The sequence below is a fragment of the Poecilia reticulata genome, linkage group LG21, assembly GCF_000633615.1.
Source record: "Poecilia reticulata strain Guanapo linkage group LG21, Guppy_female_1.0+MT, whole genome shotgun sequence".
Classification (NCBI taxonomy): domain Eukaryota; kingdom Metazoa; phylum Chordata; class Actinopteri; order Cyprinodontiformes; family Poeciliidae; genus Poecilia; species Poecilia reticulata.
This window is the reverse complement of record NC_024351.1, coordinates 4207685-4228138: the sequence shown is the minus strand read 5'-3', so window position 1 is coordinate 4228138 and position 20454 is coordinate 4207685. Positions and strand designations below refer to the sequence as shown.

General features: G+C 36.6%; 1 protein-coding gene across 1 annotated transcript in view; it reads right to left on the bottom strand.

Annotated features, from left to right (window-relative positions):
• The window catches only part of man1a1 (mannosidase, alpha, class 1A, member 1), a 125270-nt gene extending 108158 nt beyond the window's left edge, over window positions 1–17112 (bottom strand). The window contains exon 1 of the mRNA XM_008397245.2: window positions 16389–17112. Within this exon, the coding sequence (XP_008395467.1) occupies window positions 16389–16889 (501 nt within the window). The 5' untranslated portion in view covers window positions 16890–17112. The remainder of the gene's footprint in view (window positions 1–16388) is intronic.
• Window positions 17113–20454: the final 3342 nt, after the last annotated feature.

Genomic DNA, 20454 nt, shown 5'->3' with positions numbered 1-20454 from the left:
CTCTGCTTCCTGATGCAGCTTCCATGTTAAATGAAACCATAACGCCTCATTATTTGAATTATGTAAAACCAGGAACTAATAAAACAACCACAACTACAYGACATCAGCAGCTGCTTCAGCAACCACAGCTCTGTTCTTCACACAAACTAGAAACTGTCCAGGCTCCTGCACACCTGTGGAAACGTCCGAGCCTATAGTTCCCGTTCGGATWRAAACAGAAAAGCTGATCAAACATTCAGCATGGCWGAGGTTTCAGTTTTAACATTCCAGCCCTCGCGTGGAAAAGGGGCGAGAAGGAAGCATGGGGAGATTGAAAAATAAATGGAGTATGTGAGTGACAGCTTGTGATTCTGGGTATTAGACTGAATTGGATTAGAGGAGAGAAAATCAGCCAACCATAACCCCTGTAGTACTTGAGWCGCGCCAATATTCAATATCCAAGAGGATTCCCCTTCAAAAGGCGACAACACTGGATGTAAAAATGCTAACATGAAGAAAACCAGCTCAACTTCTCCCAGGTTTAACTCTGAACAGGCGCCAGACAATAAATCAATAACATACATCACGAYAGACACATGATCAGTATCAATAGATAACACAYCTGACAGAATATGCAATAATGTCACTGAACCGCACAGCATTCTGGGAGATGTAGGAAGWGGAAAGGCTTTAGCTGCTCAACCTCTGAAGGCCAGTTGAACTATGTTGGTGGAATCAACTAACTCACTCATTCTTTGGTTACCTAGCAACGCACTCATTCTTTGGTTACCTAGCAACAACCTGTTGAGTAAATTTCATGCAGTTTCATGCTTTGCACCATACCTCATAACTGCTTTAAAAGAAATTATGGCATGTAATGAAAACAGGAAAGGTCATGCCACCAGTCTGGCAGTATTTCAGATATTTAAAATTGAAAAAAAAAAAATCAATAATTATTGATACACAATTAGCAATATCAACTGATATGAAACAATTATATTGTGGTAAGTTTTTTTTACCATCTACTCTGAAGATCTTCTAATTATCAATAATTTGAATCGTAATAATTGAAACTCCGATCAACATATTTGATGCATATTGATCATTTTTATGACGGCACTCCACAAAATGTAATGTTTGTTACTGGTTTCTCGCTGCCTTGTTGCTGAAATGTGCCATCCAAATAAACTTGATTAACTGATAAACTCAGAAATGGGTCAGTGTCAAAGCAAACGGCAGAAATAAAACAAGACAAACCTAACAGCATGGTAACCCAACGCTGGAGGAATGGGACCGGCTTATATAACACAGGGAGCTGGCATCAAATAACACAAAAGGAGTTTTACGGCCTAATAAAGGACGCTCATCATATTTCCTACACCATCCATGTACCACACCCTTCATACTATCCGCTAGTAACGCGACACTGCTGCGATCTTCAGTAAGCAACCTCAATACAACGAACATTTTGAATACAGCTGAATAGACACTGATAAGTCATGTTTATTTACAAAGCAATTTAAGCAACAAGGCATTTCAAAGTGCTTTACACCATTAAAACAGTACAGAAATGAATGAAACAAGTAATAAACATTACATTTTGTCAAATGCCATCATCAAGCAAATACACATCAAGTACAATTATCAATGTTCCAGTTATTATTAATCAAAAGCAACTCTGAACAGTTGGGGCTTTTGTTTTGATTTAAAGGAATTCAGTGTTTCAGCAGTTTTGCAGTTTTCTGGAAGTTTGTTCCAGATTTGTGAATTGAAACTAACTGAGATCATCTTTAATCGTCCCTGAAGCTAAAATGCTAATGCTGGTTTTATTACCAGTTACTGGTTGAATTCTGATTGTGATGGACTTACTGTTGAGTGAATCTGACCTCTGACCCTTACAGAGGTCAAAATGGACAATAAAACCAACCAGGTGGTCTGTTCAGTTAAATCTGTGCAACTATATAAAGACTTGTTTTATATACACGATTTGTTTTGGAAAATGGGAATCACACCTTGTAAAAACAGTTTGCACTGCAGTAGAGAGGCCAGGACTTGTTTTTAAAAACAACAAATGGCATTTAAAATATAAAAAAATTCTACTTTTTGAATTAAATTAAACTTCCCGTCTTTTAGTGAAAAGACAATTGTAAAAAAAAAAGAACATTTATGCGGCACCAGGTGGCTAAGTGGTAGGCATCCATACTCTACTTCCCTTTTCTGTCGTTCCTCTACCTGTTCAGCTAATTGTGAAAAACGGTCACAAAGCCTTTAAAAAAATTATTGATAAACAGCATAAATTTAGAGACATATTCTACTTCATCTCTTGAAATAAAATCCTCCAAGTTACAGATCCACAAAAAAAGACATCCTCATGTCACAAGTGATTAATCTCTGCAATGTTTCCAAATATGAAACCATCAACTACGTCTGTTTTTCTTTAAGTGTTGCCATTATTTCATGCATCAATCCACAATATGGCTGTTCTTCTACTAATACACTAATTGCTTTGTAACAGGGTCATGCAGATGTAATGCCGGTAGAGTTGCAGCTTTATGAAACAGCAGACAAACTGCACACTGACCACTCTAAAACCAAGAGCTACAACAATTTTATACGGCCGTTAATGTCATTACTGGTTTGTTGATTTGTGCATTCCCCCWGAACCACTGGAGGCTGCGCTGCCCAGTGTTTATATCACTGTGTTCAGCAGGGAATAATCCTGCTGCAAAAGTACAAAATGCAAAACATGTGCAACTCTCTGTCTCTTCATTCTCCATAAAGCTCACATTCAGCAGTAACATTTGTAAAGAGAAGCAGACAAACAGAACACAAGATGCTTCTAACTTCTCTACTTTCCTTAGTTTTAAGAACAAGTGCACTAATTTACATTTTTAGGATCATAACTATGATCACTAACATTATATCATCTAAAATCAGCAACTTCTCTATTTAAAGATGTAAAAAGGAATAGAAAAGAGTTTTTAAGACTTGAGGAGCTGTTTTACCTTCTTTCATGTACCAAATATAAAAGTATAACCACAGGGGAAGCAGATCCATTTATGCAGCAGGTCAAAGCCTGTAGTGTATTGATAAAAACTTAACAGCTTATTTTTGCTGAAAAAGGTCAGGCTATACATAAAGGTGGTGTGAGATAGTGAGAAGAAATTGAAACTCTACAACACTTCCTCTTTTTGCGACCTTTACATCCACTTCAGATTTTTTTTTTCCATTCAACGAGGCCAACGGTGAACTATGGACTCCTCTGGAGTTTTTCCCTTCGTCGCATTAAATGCATGTCTGCCTGTTTATGTCTGGCTGTGACGGTTGGGCAACGAGCTCCACAGAAACTTAAAAGCGAGCTTTAAGTGCAGGAGAGCGAAGCCGACTGAGGCGTCCAACAAAGTGATTTGCTGAGGGAGCGAGAAAGGTTACCGACAACTTGATATTGACATTTCATTTAGCCAACTTTTTCCAGACACCACTTCTTTTAGTCTTAGTCTGGGAAAACTGAAGAACTAACTTAAAGCTGCTGGTCAGATAGGTTTGTAAAGATGTATAAAATTCTTGTTTGACATAGTTTTTAATCTGTACAGCATGTCATGTTTGGGTTTTTTTTGTAAATTGTTATTTAAATAAACATTAAATGTCCCATCCCAAAAAAAGCCAATTAACTCTAATGACATCACAAGAGGTACGAGGCAGCTCAACAGAGCTCTGGTGTTTGTTTTTTGCGTTTTATTCTCCCTTTCCCTTTTCTTTCCTTGTACAGAAATTGCTAGATTGTAAACGTAAACTTCCATGGTAGTGCTAACACTGTTCTCACTGTGTTTATTAAGGAATATTAAGATATATATTTGGTGTTTGAGCTATTAAAACAGGCAGTTATAAGCATAAGATACAAGTGGCTGTGGTTGTTAACCTTCACAAATATCAGGATTAAGCAGACTTACCGTCATGCCAAATTTGCAGGACAATAAATTATTGCGATAAACAATAACATTGTTGTTTTGAGTCCATGTTTAAGTCATATCTATAATGGCATAATAATGCAATTTCGCCCTCTTAAAGCCCAATAAACTTTAATTTTGTAAAAACATGTAAAATATTTTTTAAAATAGCAGCCAAAATCAATAAATACAATGGAAAAGTAGCAACAAGTGAAAGGTCATGCGAGTCAGATGAGGCCAACGCACAGCTAACACAAAAACGTTAGCTTGTTTTATGAGTCCTAATGAAATATATAAACTATTTCTGGCTTTTCATGAATAAACACTAAGCTTAGAAGTTAAAGGTTTAAAAAGTTAGTTAAACTTTTCCAACAATATAATTTCTTTTCATGAATTTCCAGATAAAGTGATGGAGAAACTGGAGGATGTGTCTGTGCTGCACACTGCTGCTCAGATAGATTTAAGAAAGCCTGTTCCTTTCTTCCTTTCTTACAAAAAAAACATGTTCTCAGTTTAGTAGGTGCCTTTAGCAAAATTTTTCAGTAATAATTATGTTTAGGACTAAAGTACTGCTATTCTGTTTAAGTAAAACTAGTTAAAGCAGTTATCCAAGTATTTTTATGAAACATACACCATAAAATGTAAACTTTTATTTACGTTGAACATTAAATATGACTGCAGTTCTGAGTTCATTTCACTCGGTAGATTACACTAGAGTTGAGTCTCATCAATTCATCTCCCTCAGGCTGCCTCATGGTTTGAACTTTATTGAAAAAACTAGATGATAGTATTGGTGATCCATCGTATTTGTGTTGCCTAAAGCTTTCCAAATCAATGCTCAATCACTATGTGAGAGCAGTAATGAAGCTGGGAGAGTAAATCCAGCGACAGCAGTGAGGAGTTAAATGTGCCTCTGAGATGGTTAGTCCAAGTAGATAAAGCTTAATATACCATCTAGGTTTGTGGTGTGAGAGATTGTGGGGCTCGCCTGGGGCTCTGGTTGGACATTACAAAGGCTGAAACACACACACACACACTGTTGGAGTGTGTGCGGAATAGGAATCAGTCAGTCACACCTAAAAAGATCTCACACAGCGAGCAGGCAACATAAAAACCAGGAGAAAAAGGATTTTAGTCATCCTATCTGCAGCGTGAACTCGAAGATTGCCTGAAAGCCAGACAATGAATTAATCAATCTGCATTTGCGTTGCGAGAGGCCTGCAGCAGAAATCCATACTAATGTATGGATTTAAATTATCCACAGCTAGAGGGCTGTCCATTAGGACTGCATTGTAAATGAAGATGCACCAATCAAAATGTTCCAGGCCAAATCCAACTTTAAAAAAATACAGTCCAACTTCACAAGGTTCTCAGAGTTTAAATTACATTTATTCTTCTCACAAATATTGGTTAAAATAAATGTGTATTCATTAAAAACTGTCATGTTGGAAGACCTCCAGCAACTTCAAGTAAGTCTAACATGTTTACATTTTATCAGAACACTCAAATGGATTAAACACCTTTTTTAGTAACAGTAATAATCAGGGCCGGATTTAAAAGGCTGAGGGGCCCTGGGCTGCAGCCAGGATTCTTTTGGTGCCCTGTTCCAGAAAAAACATAAAAAGATAGTTTATTCATACAAATTATAGATATTTAATAGATAGATTTACATATATGCAGGAATGACTTGATGGATGTTGGTCCGAAAAAGATAAATAGTTACTTCCAAATATTTAAGTATCATTTAATAAAAATTCAACAATGTAAAAAAAACATTAAAAATGAGCTTATGACTTTAATATGAAGTGTAATGTTTGTAAAACTTGCAAAATACAACAAAACCATGATTTTTTTCTTTTTTTAATTTGCTGTTTTTCTGATGAGCAAATGCAGCATACCTACACACTGTGGCATCATTGTAACAACACTCTTCAGTGTCAAAGTTGTTACTGAAAGACAACCATCTTTATTAACAGAAATAAACCATAAAGTTGTAGGAAACAAATTGAAAGGAAACTTATTTAGCATGTTGAGCAAAGCCTGTGGTTCATTCATGCTGTGAGAAAGCGAGTGATAGCAAGACATTCAGCAGATAATAGGAAGGCTCAATGTAGCACAGCAACATTCCTATGCATGTTTCCTCTCACTGCTGTGACTGGTACATTGTCATAACAGTTTAAATTTCTACTTTTTAAAAAATTAAGACGAGTAAGCAGGGTAATTATGGTTTGTTACACAGTTCAGCATTTGAGGTGCATATTTGTGTCTGATTCAGTCTCCATGTAGAACAAAACAAGTAAAGCAGATGTTAGTTTGATTTTTCTCTGGAGGTAGGAAAAAAAATCTCACGCTACAAGCAAAGCAGATGTGACATTAATTATTTAACTCTGGGCATGGATGCCAAGAGAGACTAATATAAAAGGCCATAAAAAGTAGGAAAGTATCTTTTAGAGGACAGTTTGGTTACAGATTACTATTGCTGATTTCTGTTCCCATTTGTTATTGTTGAGATTTTTGAGCATTTTTGACTGGGTTTCTACTTGTCTGGAGTTAAAAGATCCAAGTTAAATACAGCTATTATTAGTTTGTGTTTTCAATAAAACAAAAAGGGTTACAGCCTACCTTCGGCCCTACAGAGGCATCCTGCATATAAAGCTTTACCTCTGCAAGGATAAGTGGTGGTGCTTGAGAGCCAGAACCATTATACCTTTAAGGCAATTAAAGAGAGCACCTAGCGAGGGCTGGCAGTAACTCTAGCTGACAAACAAAAAGCATGTGTATTGTTTCCACTCTAAAGGGAAGGAGCAGGACCAGGACAACTGAGACAATTAGTTCAAAAGGCAAAACAGAAATAAGACTTGGAGGCAACAGAGTCTGCAGGAGTTGGAGATCAAGCTCTACCATTTATAAAAGTTCATTAAAAACAATGTTTTTAACAGAAAAGAAATCTGAATTTGGTTTAAAAAACAGAAAGATTTAAAAACATCTAAAGTCTACAACCTGAAAAGAAACAAACACACATGAAGAGAAGAGCAGAAATAAGTAAAGAAAACACAGAGGAGGCTGAAGTGTTTCATCTTTCATCAGCTGTCATCTCTGGGAAGCATTCAGTCAGTTTCACCAACATCTGAAGCATCCTGCCTCCGAACCATGAGGTGGATGTTTACAAGAAACCATGCATGTTTTCTCTATGTGCATTCTAAACATGCGCCACAGTAGTTTACCGGCTGACAGCCTTCAAAATACATAACGCCACTTACACTTCGCCTACGGCAAGCCAAACGCTCATTTGCATCTGTTTTGCAAAGCGACAATCTCCACCTCATCAAACTTCATCTTTCATCAAAGGCCCAACATTGAGTCAGAGGACAGCAGCTGCCCTGTAGTCCCATGCAAATGTCACAACAGTGGATGGTTTTATTCATTCAGAACTTCACAACTCAGCTAACTTTTGAAAGAGCCAAGAAATGAAATGTTATAATGTAAAAAAAAAAAAAAAAAAACTTAATTTCCATTTGCATGATTTATTATTATTCTCTTTTTCTACCAAAACTGGATGATAAAAGTTTTCAGTCTGGTGCTTTAGCCTCAACTAGCAACAATTTTGTTTACAGAGATTCATAATTGATTTTATTTAAAATGTCTTCCAGTTCCAGTGTTAAATACTCACTAGTATTTAAAGTTTATTGATTTTTGAGAATGTTTTCTTGCACTATTATGCCGTTACCATTATTTTATTTGAAAAATTGTAATTTATCGCAACAAAGTTTGGGACAATTCATCGACCAGCAAAATTGGTAGTCTACATTATCATGCTCAAAAATTACAAAAGTTCCCACTAGATGGCCACATTTGTACCACTGCAGTGAGGGGCCTCACAAAATTGTTCAAAGGACCACAAATGGCACCTGAGTCACAGTTTGGACACCCCTGTTATAAGCAGTCTGAGTGCTATAGAGTTATTAAATAATTATTAGCTGGATTTATCCAAAAATTGGTCAGACTGAAACTCCGAGCTACCAATGAGTGTGTCTGTCTGAGTTAATACTAATCAGTGCAGACAGAGAGTCTGCATAGCGCAGCATGAGATTAGGTGATCTTATTACTGGGTGATGGTGATTCCATTGGACAAAATATGTATAAGAGGATCAAATGTTCAGAATGTATATGATATATTTAAGTTGCAACCATTGTGTTTGTAAATATCCAAACAAAACGTGGGACAGTTTGACTTAACTTGCCTACTTCATGCTGTCAGATAAGTAGTAGTTAATATTTCTTTAATCCAAAGTTCAATCAGTAACCAGGCCTGCTTGAATTCAGCACTCTAAAAACTGTGGTTAGTTGCAGTTAATTTACAATTTAACAATAAGGGAGCAATTATATTTTCACATCTAGCCATGTTGGTTTGGATTTCTGCTTTCCAGTAATAAATTACAAAACAGCAGTTTTCAAAAAGCACTGAATAAATCTGTAAGAGGGGCCGATGCTTTTTCACAGCACTAGACTTCAACCATGGAAATAAAATGCAAATCCACAGCAATGTGACAAAAACTTTTTCAACCAATATCCTTTTTATCTCTCGCTGTGCTATTTTTAAAACTCAGCACTCTTTTTTCCCCTGATCTAAATCTATAAGCACTGAGAGTTTTCTTGCAGTTGGGGAAGAAGCAACACGACTGTTTACTGTTTATTTTAAACAGTATGTGAATATTCTGTGTATGGAAGTACTTTTTGCAAAGATATGCCTGACAGACTTAGTATTCTATGAAATTTTGTCAGTTTATCCAGAAAATCCAGAGACACTGACCATGAATGGATCATCTTTTCAACTAATTATGCTTAATGTATGTGATTAGGACCAGTTTTCCTATGTAACATTAAAAATGAATTGAAGTTTCCTTAAGGGTGAATTCACACCAGCCCCTTTCAGTCCGCTTTAATCCAATTCCAGTTCATTTGCCAAGAAAGTCCAGTTCTTTGAAAGTGTAATCGAACTCCGATACAGCTAAACAATTAGGTCAATGTTCAGTGGAAGTGAACTCTGCCGCAGTTCGAATGCATATGTGAACGCCAATCAGACTAGAGACCATTCCAAAAGCAGGAAGTTGTGTAGGGAATTCTGGGTAAATACAAACAAAACAAACGTGAGAATCTAGCGCTAGCAGGAGAAATGTCTTGTGCGGTTTTTTAACTGAAGACTAAAGAGAAATCCGACAACCGCTAAAATCTGACGCTACTCTGTTTTTGTTTACATTTGCTGAAGGAAGTTGTGTTCATGTCTTCTTTGGAGGTTTTTGTGTCGGTTCTTGGTGCAGCGCCCCCACAGACGAGGAAAAGAACAGGTTTTTTCAATCAGTATTGAAAAACTTTAGCAATTTTGGTCCCTAACTGAACCAAGTCTACCAGACTATCAGGTGTGAAAACACCCTACATCTCATCCAGTCTGAAATTGTTACAGCCAGGCAGAAAAGCATGTCAGTTCAAATAACACAGGTGTTCCAACAATAATGCATTGGCCTCTTCCAACTCCATTTTCCTTCTGTTTATCAGCCAAGGTTTTCATTATTACCCCCAACTGCTGCTCCCTCCAGAGAGAGAGAGAGTCCAAACATGGGCCACGCTGTGGGGAGGCAGGATCCTCCAGGGAGCCTTTGATTTTTCAGGGTACAAACATGTTTAGCAGATTTTAGGACGGTGGTGGTCCCTCACAACCAGCTGTTTATCCCTTACACGGCCCCTCATGTCCTCCGCTGGTAACAAACACGATGATGACAAAGCCAGAGTGCCGAACAGCACTGAGCAGATCCCCTTGGGAACCGGGTCAGATGGTGATGGTGTGGTGTAATAAGAACCTGGCTGTATCAACAAATATTTTAAAAAAAATCCATCTCTAAATGACAGCGGGGCAGCAAGATCAGGGAGAGCATGTAAGAGAGGGTTTGTGTGGCCGTGTTTGGTCAACACGGTTATTGGTTTGCCAAACAGAAAGGGCAGAGAAATCAAGAGGCACAAAGGTTTGAGTCTGAGCCTGAACACTTCAATTTAACAGAGATCTGTACTTAAAAATATCCCAGATAAAGGTTAGAAATATTATTCTGCTTGTGATGGCAGATTATCAAGTCAAATATCAATGAACAGGACAAACCAAAGCACAAAGTACAACATCTTTAATACTTAATATTGTCTAACTTTTGTTAGTACATTTTTGACTCTGATCAAGGTTTCCATGTATGACTTTCAGTATATAGAAAAGGATCAAACACTTAAAGTATCAATTCCAGTTAAATTAATGGCATTTTTATTGCTCCGTAGAGACAAACTGAAAACAACACTCCTCAGTGAGAATGTTGTTGCTGAGCGAAGATGACTAAAATTACATAATTTTCAGAATCAGAAATTGCTTAGAAATGAATCGAAGGACAGCACAAAGTAGCAAAATTTAAAAAACGTATTTTATAAAAGAACATTTGGCCAAACTAAATATTTTTTTATTTATTATCAAAATTATTCAGAATTTTATTTATATAACTATACATTTTAATACATGATTTACATTTGTATATATTTTTATTAGATTTATTTATGAATGATTGTGTTAATTCAATTATAATTTTATCACCAGCTGACTTCAGTAGGTACCACCCAGGTTGAACATATGGCAACAAAGTTCATCTGTTAAATATTGTTGAACTTTACAAACAATAATTAGGGAAGTTGTTGGGTTTGGAAATATTGATGGCCTTTAGGAAACTTCAGTCAAAATAAGGGGCCTGCATTCTTTAGAGAGTATACACAGACACCGATGCTTACCTTCAGTAATGCTAACACTGCTAACTGCTAATTTGAGATGTTAAAGTCTGCAAAAACTATTAAGTTTGTAATCATTCCATGTTTGTTTTAAATTAATTTAAAAGACTACTTTGCTCTCTCACACACAGTGTGACATCACCCCTACTTAAAATACAATTAATTGATGACAGAACATAATATTTTGTAATTTTCAAAGACAAAATTCAAAGACAAAAGAAAGTCATCATTTCAGAAGTCAGTGAAGCTGAAGCAACGTCCCATTTTTGATTTGGAAACTGGTGTCATTAATTGAAGAGAGGCGGCAGGAAACCCAGGACAGCATGTTTAACCTTCTCTGGAGGAAAAACAGCAACTGAATATTTGAAACCATACCCAGCATATCCAATTATCTCTATTCAGCCAGAACATGTGCAGCTGCAGGTTATTTCACAATGCCAGTCAACTGTCGGCCACAGCTGTGAGATTCTGATCAATAGCTACGACTAAAGGATATTGATGGAGACAAATGAAAAGCAACCCCTGCTGAAATTTCTCATGACTGATGTTGGTGTTTAATAACACGAGGCGTAACCAGCGGTGTTGTGTCAATACTCCTCCTAAGCTTAACAGGTTTGTCACAGACACTTTCCTCTTATGGATTATTGTCACATTCATATTTTTATGTGCATTGTAATGAAGAAAGAAGTTGTTTTCCAAATGTTTTGCCATCTTCTTCTGTGATAATATTGTCTGTTTTGTTTTCATCTCAGTGACAGCAGTCCAGCTGAAGCTTTCTCCATCTGCTGGAGTGTTTACTTTGATCAAACATAGATTAAGACTCGTGCCGTCGAAGGTGACCTCTTCACACTTGATCCTCTCATCCAACCATGAATCACACAGTTGATTTTATTTTCAGAACCTGCCGAACCTGTTTGCTTTTTAGCCCAAAGCAGGAAGGAAATCGCACTTTTTATTTATCGAAAGTAGGGCTGGAACAATTTGAATAATCATGAACAATCGATTAATCAACTAATTTAGTAAACAAATAATTGTTAGATGGAGGAAAAAGACTAAAACAACACATAATCAGAAATTAAACTAARACAGTACAAAAATATAGACATTTTTGCATGTAAGATTTTAAAAATTATGCTGTTTTCAATAAACAACTTAGCTGAAGTATTTTTTTTTTTCTTTTTCTTTAAATGATCAAGCGTACATAGTTGCATTTTTGGCAATGAAATGTAGATTTTCTTATTTAAAAATTAATTGAATTTTTTATATTCTGTGAAATAAGCTTAGGTGGTTAAATTATTTTTTTAATCCAATTACTCGATTAATCACTAGAATAACTGATATAATACTTGATGACTAGGCCTGTCACAATAACAAATTTTGCTGGGTGATAAGTTGTCCCATAAGTTATTGCTATAAACGATAATATTGTTTAGAGAACATGTTCAAGTAAAATAATGGTAATGGCATAATAAAGCAAGAACACATTTTCAAAGATCAATAAACTTTAAATTTTAAAAAACATCTAACACTGGAACTGGAAGACATTTAAAAAAATCCAAAATAAGTAAAAGAAACAACACATAAAATTAATTATGAAGTTTCTAAACAAAATTGTCCTTCAAAAAAAGGGCTTGTTGAGACTAAAGCACCAGACTGAAGACTTTTATCATCCAGTTTTTGATAGAAAGAGGAAAACTATATGTCATACAAATGGAAATTATTGATCTCCTTTCAATTCATCAAGCAATTAATTGATTTATAGTGACAGACCTCTGATTACTCAAATAACTGTTAGCTGCTGTTCCAACTGAAGGTCCTATCTTAATCGTAACCATCACATTTTGCCCAACAGGTATCTGGATTTAACTAATTTCTCCATAAATACACATGTCGGAATGCGTCCACCAGCAGCTTTTTTAGGTCATTAACTTCTTATCTTTGACTCACTCAGCAATCCTCTATCAGCTGCCCATGTAAATGAGAATATTTAGTGGAACTGCACTCTAAAAATCCCGTTTTCCAATTTAAAACACTGCAGAGTATGGCCCCTGCTCATCTAAACAGCATTTCTGAACAAACGTCTCCTAACATCAGCTGGAGCAGCAGGCTGACTGCATGCTACGGGGCTGCCACCTGACACCACCTCTGGGACTCCAGCGCAGGGCTTTCCACTCGTTTCCCCGAACACTCTGCAGAGACACCACAACACCAGACACGCTGCAGGCGGCTACAAGATTTACTGAGAGGGTTTTTAGGAATGATAAGATGCCAAATGACAGGGAACACAACACATCCCAATTCTGTTGGTGTACATTACGTCTTGTATGAACGTTCGGCAGCCATGATGCTTTTGAATATGGGTCACTTAATTTCGGTATATGGCAGGAAACCCGAGCTGGTTTTACACAGAACAGGGAAACCAGCAGAACGGGTGGAGCAGCCTGGAAGGGGGTTCTTGGTGCATTCTTTCCCAAAGACCAGACGCTGAGTGAGTTTCAGAGAATGTCACAACCTGATGGTGACTAAAGGTGGAATCACACCACCACTGATTGGTCCACTTCATTCCAACTCCAGTTCGCTTGGGTTTTTTTTTTTTATTCTACTTGTTGATATGACACAGATTATGAAGAATTGATCGGGTGTACATTGGCAGGGAGTTGGTAATTATTCTGATTCTGTATGTCTGGTTTTCAATTTTCATTATTTCTATGGGTCCATAGATTTTTTTTAGTTTGTAATCACTTTATACATAATAAAATGTATTTGCTGTTTCTAGGCATATAAATACAATAACATGGTTTTAATTACAAATGTATAATAATTATTGAGTTGTTAAGTGATATGTTTAATTAAATTTAGATAAGGTGTCGGATTAAATAAGTGTTCACTTCTTCCTACATCTTTTAGAACAAAAGTATTGGTAAGCCAATTATTTTGTTCTTGGCCATGTATGCACATGCTTTCTCTTGTCCTACTGATCACTTGTTTCTTGTTTTTAAAAAACAGTTTGAAATAAATAAGTAAATAAAAGTCTGGTTTGTTTGCGGAGGTGTGAATGCGAAATCAAACTCTGAAAAAAGCGAACTCTGGTCCGCCTACAAGCCTAGGTTTTGGTTCGGTTGAAGTGAACTCTGGTGTGGTTCAAATTCAAGCAGATCAAAGACTGCTTGCTCCAAAAGCAGGAAACGGACTACAACGCAGGGCATTATGGGTAAATATTAAAGTGGAAGAAATGTCTCGTGGTCTTACACCGACAAAAAAAGAGAAATCATAAAACCGCTACAATTTGATGACATTATTTTTCTTTAATTTTGTAAAGAAGCAAGCTGTGCTCAGTGTCGTCTTCTGAGGCTTTTGTATCGTTTCCCTCAGTGATTCTTGGTGCAGCGCCACCACAGGTGAGGAGGGGAACAGTTATTCCAAATGATTTGGATCATTTGACTCAGTGCAGTGTGAAAGTGAACAGCACTAGCTGAAAGTGAAACATGTTGCAATTTTGGTCCATAATCAAACCGGTGTGAAAACACCCTAAAATTACAAGCTGTAAATATTAATTAAAAAGAGTGACATTTCTATATGGGAATATTTGAAAGAGAATCTACAGCTAAAAGATGTGAACACTGGTGGAAGTGGAGATTTTGTCAGATGTTTGATCTGACCGTGTCAAAAATACTAAACATAGCACTACAAGTAGCTACATTTTGACCTTCAAAACAAGGTAAAAAAAAAAAAAGATCTCCCCCAAGACTGCATGAACCATAACATCATATTTCCAATTACAAAATTAATTTTCAATTGATTTTTCTAGAATTATTAGCTTTAGGTCAAAATCATCAAGATCTTAATAGATTAGCACCACTCTGTGCTTAATGAATCTGTATTATATGGATTGTACTTCATGAATTAAGTTACTGAAATATTTTCCATTCTAATTTACTGAGATGCAGGTATTTTAATAAATCAATGCTTTTCATACATACCAATTCCCAGTGAGCATTTATTAGTCACAGATGCATATAAGCAACGTCTGAATGACCTACAGGTGTCTGGGTTAGAATGTGTGAAACTAAACGATTGTCTGACTTATAAATTGACATTTAAAACTCTAAACTTAGCCTTCTTTAAGCACAGATTGACGAGCATAAATAAAAAAGCAAATTCAATGAGCTGGACTGGAACTGCAGGCCTCTCAATTACACAGACACCACCTTTACTAGATAAGCCACAAGTCCGTAAATAATGCGTAAATAATAGATAAGTCCAGGATTATCATGTGTAACTGTATCTCAGTGCTGCGTCATCTACATCATGAGAAACTCGATCGTAAAGGTCTTACCAGCATCTCCAGAGATATTCAGATAAGATTCTTGTCACTAAACACCTGTATTAAATATTTATAGACCATTTAGGTAACAATGTGTTTGTTATCCATTTGCCTGTGCATGTCAAATATGGAAATATGGAAGCATATTTTTCACTTTTCACAAAATTCATGTTGATATTAGTGCAATAACACCAGTGAAAACATGACTATTTTAGCTCAATCATATTAAAATAAATGAAACGGAGTTTCACATTGAGATTTCAGGTGTTATTCTATGGTTTATATTGCTAATGATACTGTTAAGAACACTTGTTCAATAGCTTATCAACTCAAATCACATGGCAGTAAATCAATGCATTCAGCCATCAAGATATGACAAAGATGACTTGTTGAGGTTCAAACACTGAATTAAAATGCTGAAAAAGTATTATTTAAGTGAATTTAAACATTTTAACCCTAACCCCTGTCAGGTAAAAACAGAAAACTGAGGTTACAGTCCACACAAACTCAAACAAATTGGGYAATAACTGCAAAAATGTTGCCTGGTAGCATCAAACCTTGGTCTAAACAACAAATACGCTGCATATCAACAGTTCAGGCTGCTGGTGACCAACATCTACTTTCAGCAGGATAATGATCCATATTTCAAAGCTCAAATCATCTTAATCTGACAATGAGTCCAATGGTTTTTGCAATCACCAGATCTCAATCCATTTAGTTAAAAAAAAATGGAGTCAGGGCCTCAAAGGGTGTTGTGAATCTACAGGTTTGAGGTGGAAATGTTAGAAGAAATTCTAAATAAACTAGAACATACATCACTATACGTTACTAATATTCTCTGTTATGATGGTCGGAACCAGAAACGTTCAAGTACAACTGCATTAGAGCATCTTTAAAACATGGAGGAAGAGGAGACAGTCATTGTGGACATGCAGCTAAAAATCTGCTGCATCTGTGTGATGTAACTAAGTCAATATGGATCTCCAAAAAATGATTTGCTGAATCTCAACCACAAAATTACAGTAGAATTACGGGGTTACCAACTTGTTTCTAACAAGGTATGTCTAATAAAGCGTTTATTTTACATTGTGCACCCTTGAAATATATAGGTCAAATCAGATATTATATTTTTCCATCTCTAAATCAGGTCCAGATGTATTATTAAGTATTTTGCTCAGTGGATTACTKGTATTGTCTAGTTTTGGTGCATCTCCTCCATATTATCAGTGGTTTAACCGTTTTAAAACTTTCTGGAGGCGCCTCTGGGTTCATATGTTAAATCGTTTATTTACCCATAACCCAGTTAATGTTGCTCAACAGATCCTTACCTCTTTGATTTTAGCCCGTCTCTCCTTAGTTTCGGGGTCCAGCGGTTCGTGTCCCGTCGCTCCGGGCGGACGGTGATATTCAATGGGTGGTATTTTATTCACATCATTCTCAGCCTGACCCGCAATGATAAGTTTCTTGTCTTTTGATATGTCCCATTGTATCTCCTCGGGTCGCTTTTGGAGCGTGTCCTTGGCCTCCAGCAGCGCATTTTCGTGGTCCTTCTTGATCTTGGCCAGGACCCGGACGTCGCTTCCAGCCGAGCCGGAGTAGCTGCTCTCCGGACCGGTGCGGGTGTTTGTCTCCACCGCGGGGGAGCGGAAGAAAACTCCGCTGAGTAGCTTCGACGAGTCCGGGAGGAAGAAGATAGCCCCGAAACACAGGGTGATGAAGGCGCTGAACACCAGGAGAAGAATAAATTTCTCTGTCAGCCTGAAAGAAGTCGGGCTGGCAGACTTCCTATTTGGCGGAGCGGTGAAAGGCAGAAGAGTTGCAACTGGCATTTTCACCTCTTTTTTCCTTTAAAACAACTCGAACCAAGAAGGAAACAAAAAGATTTTAAACACTCTGTCTAACTCAAGTTTGGCTTACTCCGCTCACAAACCCATTTCCAAGTCATACAAGCGGACTAAAACGAAAAGCGGRCGGTTTAAAATCTCCGGTGAAAAGTTGGTGGAAGAGAAGCTGCCATCCATGCCGAAGCCTCTCTGCAGACAGACGGAGTTCCAACGGCTCTCACACACACAGGAAGCAGCGCTGCGTGGGCGTGGCCAAAGCCTTAACTGACAGCAGGGATGAGCCAATCACATTCCGCCCCGTCAGAGGTGGGCGTTCTAGCGGGGAGTGGCTAACAACAGCTGGAAAGAACCATAATGAAGAAATTCTATGGTGGCCTGAAGCATGTGAGTGAGAGATTCTCAMACCGAAAACTTTTGAGAAATGGACCTTTAATATCAGTACATTTATTTAAAAGAGGAAGAAAATTCCACATTAAGGAATATCTGAAAAAATGTGAAAAATTCAAACTTTAATTTGAGTACAGTTATTTGACAGGGCATGAAAAAGTCCCACATTAAGGAATATTTTTTAAAGAAAAACAAATGGAGGTTCAATTATTATTTAAATAATTGTGATGAAATTATATTTTTAATCATTTCAACAATGGCATATTAGGGTCATTGCAGATAGAAAAAATAAGTACATTTCTGCAAGAAAACTCAAAAAATTTATAGAAAAAACTTGAAAATGTCTAATCTTCAAAGTCAAAAATTTCTAGGAAAAGAAAATCATGAAATTTTTATATTAATTTCACATATTGTTTAGGAAAAAAATGGTAGTTAATTTTAACTCAGAAATGTTTTAATTTCTGAGCTTTTTCTAGATATTTTTCTCACAAATGTTTAATCTTTGTAACTCAGAAAATCTCTTGTTTTCCTAAAAAAAAACATATGAATTAATCTAAAAATTTCTGAGTTTTTTGGTGTAAATGTATTTCTTTTTCTCCTATCTACTATTACACTAATATATTGTTTTCTTGCAAAGTCCCTGGAAACTTCTAGATGTAGATGAAGAAAAATCTGTTTGAATTTATAGGAAGAAAAATCCAACCTTTTTTCCATATTTATTTATGATAAAAAAATATTGTGTCTGTTGATTTCAGGAATCATAAGAAGAACAGAAATTCAGTCACCCAGCATGATTTGTGCAGAACATTTCTGACACTGCTGGATTTTTGTTGTTTGTTGTTTTTGGTCACAGGATTGCTGAATCGATGATTCTCTGACCCAAAATGGCCACATAGTGCTGATCCAACCTTTGTAATATCTACTTGGGGAAAAACTCAACAAAACTCAATTGGACTTTGTGAAAGCAGCTCAAAGTGGATCATGTGACTAAAACCCTTGCAGTTTACTTCCTATTGACTGCATGTACAAGCTAACTACCAGGATAAGTAAATGGTTACATAAGTCAGATTTATCCATCTCTTAATTCCATTTGCGTTTGTAGAAAGTTCAGATAAAAACTTCAATTGATATAACAAATCTCACACTTCAATAAAGTTAGTAGATTACAGCTCAGAACAAAAGAAAATCGATTACTGGATGGATACAAATGACAAAAGCACATTTTTTCGTTCCTGGCTGCATTGTTTATTGGCTTGCCCTTTGCTCATGTCACATGACATGACCCCTGACCTGGTGATTTCTTTAAGACTGAGGAGATTTTGTTTTGCAGGCCTGTCACTCATTAATCAGCAGATGATCTGGCAGAAAATGTAGAAGTTTTTGCTGCTTCTCATTTATAGTTTTCATCAAAGTTAATCATCAAAAACCTTTTAAAGAAATGTGGGAAACTTCAGGTTAAATGTTTATTGAATTCTTCCAACAAAATGTTCTTTATAAATGTCAGATTTTGCATTTATGTAACCTTAACCAAAAACATAGACTTTGCATCCCTTAGAAAAACCTGGGTACTTAAACTTTAAGTTTTCTAAAACTATAAACCACAAACATTTCCATGTATTTTGTAATTTTATTGAGAATCAAYCGAATATCCAGCTGAAAACAAACATTAACATTCACGTGCAAAGACTTTACTTCATTGTCTGACATTGAATCAGAAACTTTTTTTGTTTTAGGACAGTTTGTTTCCATACAATGATTTCTATTTAAACATCATGCAGTAAAATGTGATTTTTGTTTTCAATCACAGACAGTGAAACGATTTATTGTTCTGTATTCTGTAGAGAGAAGGAAACTTCTAGATTACAAGACAATAAGTTACAGTTAAATATGCAAGACGTTTTGGAGAAATTTTATTTCTGAATCTTATTGCTTTTTATTAAAATACTTTAAGAAGAAGAAATTCAGAGAGGATATGGTGGTTGTTTGTTTTTTGGTTTTAACTTGTGTAGCATCCASATCCACACTCCATTCCACTAGATGGCAGTAATGCACATCTAAACTTTGCCAACAAAAATAAAAAAGAAGATTGTTTTTTTTCAAAAAAATTATTTATTTTTTATGTATATTATGCAATGGAGTCCACGCTTCTTACTGCTTGGTGGCGGTACTGCTTACATAAGGTTTTTTGCTAAACCGCCAAYAAAACTCAAGAAGAAGAAAAAGAACTCAATGCTCTATTAACCCTTTAACTACTTTTTTTTCTTACCATTGTTTCAGAAGTAGCTGCTATGATGACCTCAGCAGTTCCACCAGGTGTTTGCAAATKTCTGCTGGCTARTCTGAAGGAGTTGAGTGGGGGAGGAGCTGCACCTCCAAGGCGGAGCTAAGTCCATCCAGGTGTTTTTCACACCTGAATGGTTGCTATGGAGATGAAAGGATTTCTCCAACTTGTATGAACGTATCAAAGCAGCACTCCAGGTTTGTCTTTGGTGAGACAATAACATTATAACATGATGGAAAACTCAAAAAAGTCGATTTTACATAATACTGCCCCTTTATCGCTTCTAAAAACAATAAAAGCCGGACATTGTTTAGAGTGGTTTCATGGATGAACACATTAAAGCTGAAATCTGTGACCTTTGTTTGACAGATAAACGTTTCATCGTTTAAATTATCTGCAATCTTAGTAATAACAGCTTGTGCAAACAGCAGGTAGTTTGCATGCTGTTTAAAACTGAAYACAGATTTAGATGAAAGAGCAAAATGAGAGAAGCCACTGCATCTCGGAGATCTGCCGTGTTATTACTGATGGGTGTGTGCTCCTGTTTTCTCTCCTCTGAATCCGTCCCCACTGTGTGACTGGAATGCAAACTTATTTGTTGGCTGGTAAACATTTTGTCGAGCAAATAGCTTGTCGTGCCAATCCGAAATCACTGAAAGGAGAGCTGCAGGAACCGAAAGCTTTGTCAACTACGGCGTGCGCCTCACCTAAACTCCACCAGCGGGAGGAGAAGCGTACAGATGGAAACCCTAATCTGTGGGTGACAGATGCAAGCTGCCAACCTGACGCTCTAATTTTGGGATGACAACTTGTCTAAGTGACGACGTACGTCCGTGTGATTAGTTTGTCTTTCTGGGAAACAAACAGAAAATGAAAGCTAAA